Source organism: Stegodyphus dumicola, chromosome 1 (genome assembly GCF_044657685.1).
Source record: "Stegodyphus dumicola isolate Sdum_Otavi_A_Nest chromosome 1, ASM4465768v1".
NCBI lineage: Eukaryota > Metazoa > Arthropoda > Arachnida > Araneae > Eresidae > Stegodyphus > Stegodyphus dumicola.
Genome location: NC_140768.1, coordinates 270,549,567 through 270,551,705, shown reverse-complemented (window position 1 = coordinate 270,551,705; position 2,139 = coordinate 270,549,567). Strand labels below are relative to the sequence as shown.

General features: G+C 31.9%; 1 protein-coding gene across 1 annotated transcript; it reads left to right on the top strand.

Moving 5' to 3' along the window:
* Positions 1-326: 326 nt before the first annotated feature.
* Positions 327-1,831, top strand: LOC146999549 (uncharacterized). Its single transcript, XM_085811927.1, has 2 exons — positions 327-589; positions 1,289-1,831. Exons 1-2 carry the CDS (start codon positions 434-436, stop codon positions 1,559-1,561), a joined length of 429 nt encoding a protein of 142 aa, XP_085668053.1. The 5' UTR covers positions 327-433; the 3' UTR covers positions 1,562-1,831.
* The last annotated feature ends 308 nt before the right edge of the window (positions 1,832-2,139 follow it).

Here is a 2,139-nt window from a genome sequence, read left to right as displayed (position 1 = left end):
CCATGTAAGAAACATCCATTATCACACTCCGTCTCTCGCTTTCACACGCAACACCTAGTAACTGGTTTTTACGACAGCAGTTTTCTAAGTAGCAAATAATCTCTGTTCGGTTCGCTCGACCCTTTTATTCTCGCAGCACAATGGGATTCTCTGATGTCTTGAAATTACAATAAATGCGTTAATTCGTCTCTGAGTTCTCAGCGAAGCAGGCCAACACCTCCTTATAGAAGGAAGCCGGGACACTGAAGCGAGGGGAAGCTCTGACGTCACAGGTAGTCGTCTCTGACTCACCTCGCTCCTTCAAACAAAATCAAAGCCCCGTAGTTGAGCCAAGAGCGACGAACGTGGAGCGGTTATTTGCGTTAGTGACAGAGTTTTTATATTGTCTCGTGCTTTTTTTATATATTGTCTCGTGCTTTTATAATTTCATACGATGCCTCATAAATGTGCTGTAGCCACATGTCGTGGTAATTATAAAAACGGACCAAAAGTGGCTGTATTCAAGTTTCCAAATGAGACTGAACTCCGGATGAAATGGATAAGGAGTCTACGAAGAAAAGATGGCTTTCAACCTACTAAACATACCAGAGTAAGTTCAATTTTACTGCATTTTTTATGTTTTGTATCTTTACATTTTTTTATTACTTTTATTGATAGGTATGTGATGTTTATGCTTACGATATTAGATTTTGATCTATGGGTAAGAAGTTTTATGTTTGAAAGATTTTAATCTTGCCTGTTTTAATCATTTCAAAAAAATATTTTCCTTCAAAGTTTTATGAATGAAATAAAGTTCCATATAACAGGAATAATTCTAAATTTAGTAGTTACATAAATGCCAATAATTTGTAAATGCTTTCTAGTATACTGTGCAGGCAGATTCTGTAGTTATTCCAAATTTATCATAATTTATATGACAAGGAACTACTAAGTAATCATAATAGGTTTCATTTTAAAATTTTTGTAATGATATATGAAAGTTTGGTATGATGTATTCAAGGTAATTATTTGTATTTGGTAACCAGTGTTTGTTGTAAACAATTATCTCAAATATATAATTTTCTTTAAATGTAAATAAAGCTGTAATCATTATGATGAGCATTCCAGATTTTACAAATTACTTAAATTATACACGTAATTGAAATGATATTACTGGTTTTTTAATTCGTATTTATGTATCAAATTATTTATTTAAATCATAGGGCTTATTGACTTCTGTTACTAAATATTAACATGCATCTAACTTTTGTACTCACAACAATTGATTTTTGAATATTTTCTTTTATAGGTATGTGAATTACATTTTCGATCAGATGAAATAATACGAGAAATCGAAATGTATGATGAGAAATCAGCGAAGTTAATTAAAGCCCCAATTTCTAGGCCACGTTTGAAAAAAGGATGCATACCTTCTCAGTTCCCTGATGGCCCATCCTACATGTCATCAAATTCTGTATCGAGAATGTCACCAGAAAAGAAGAAAGCTCGTTTAGAAGAGAAATACCTGGAGAAAGCGATAGAAGAAAGTTTGAAAATGAAAGAACGGTATGATAATGAATGATCATTTGAAAGTTTAATTGAATTCAATAATTGCCTAGAACATCAGATTTTAGAAACATTTTGGACAACTGTACATACTGAAAATTCAACTATGTTACTTGATATTTTAAGTGACCCAGCTCCAGAAATTCAGAAATCGGTAGTAATAAATGAGGATTTAACAGTATGTGTTTATATTAAAAACATCGCTATAAAATCTATTGGTAAATTTGTTTTCCCTCTAAAAATTAGTAATGTAAATATGTTTCTAGAAGTACTAAAGGAAGTTGAAAGTCTGTCTCATAACTTACAAAATGAAGAATATATTAAGAATTCTATACAAATTGTGGATGATATGCTTTCAGAATTGAAAAGAGTGTTACCTGAAAAAGAAACTGAACTGAACTTCCTTTCAGAGCAAGTAAATAAACTAAATGTAAAGAAAGAGAAGTATCGATATACTCCAGATTTACTTATTTTTTGCAGTTTGTTAAACTTGATCTCACCGCATGCATACAAGTTTTTACGACATTCAGGTTACATTTCTATTCCCCATCCACGTACTATTCGTAGAATTTGTTCAATGTTTTCTCTTAATCC

Coding starts and splice junctions, on each gene's coding strand:
- LOC146999549 (XM_085811927.1), top strand. CDS start 434: ATGCCTCATAAATGTGCTGTAGCCACATGTCGTGGTAATTATAAAAAC. Junction 590..1,288: donor AACCTACTAAACATACCAGA/GTAAGTTCAATT, acceptor TTTCTTTTATAG/GTATGTGAATTACATTTTCG.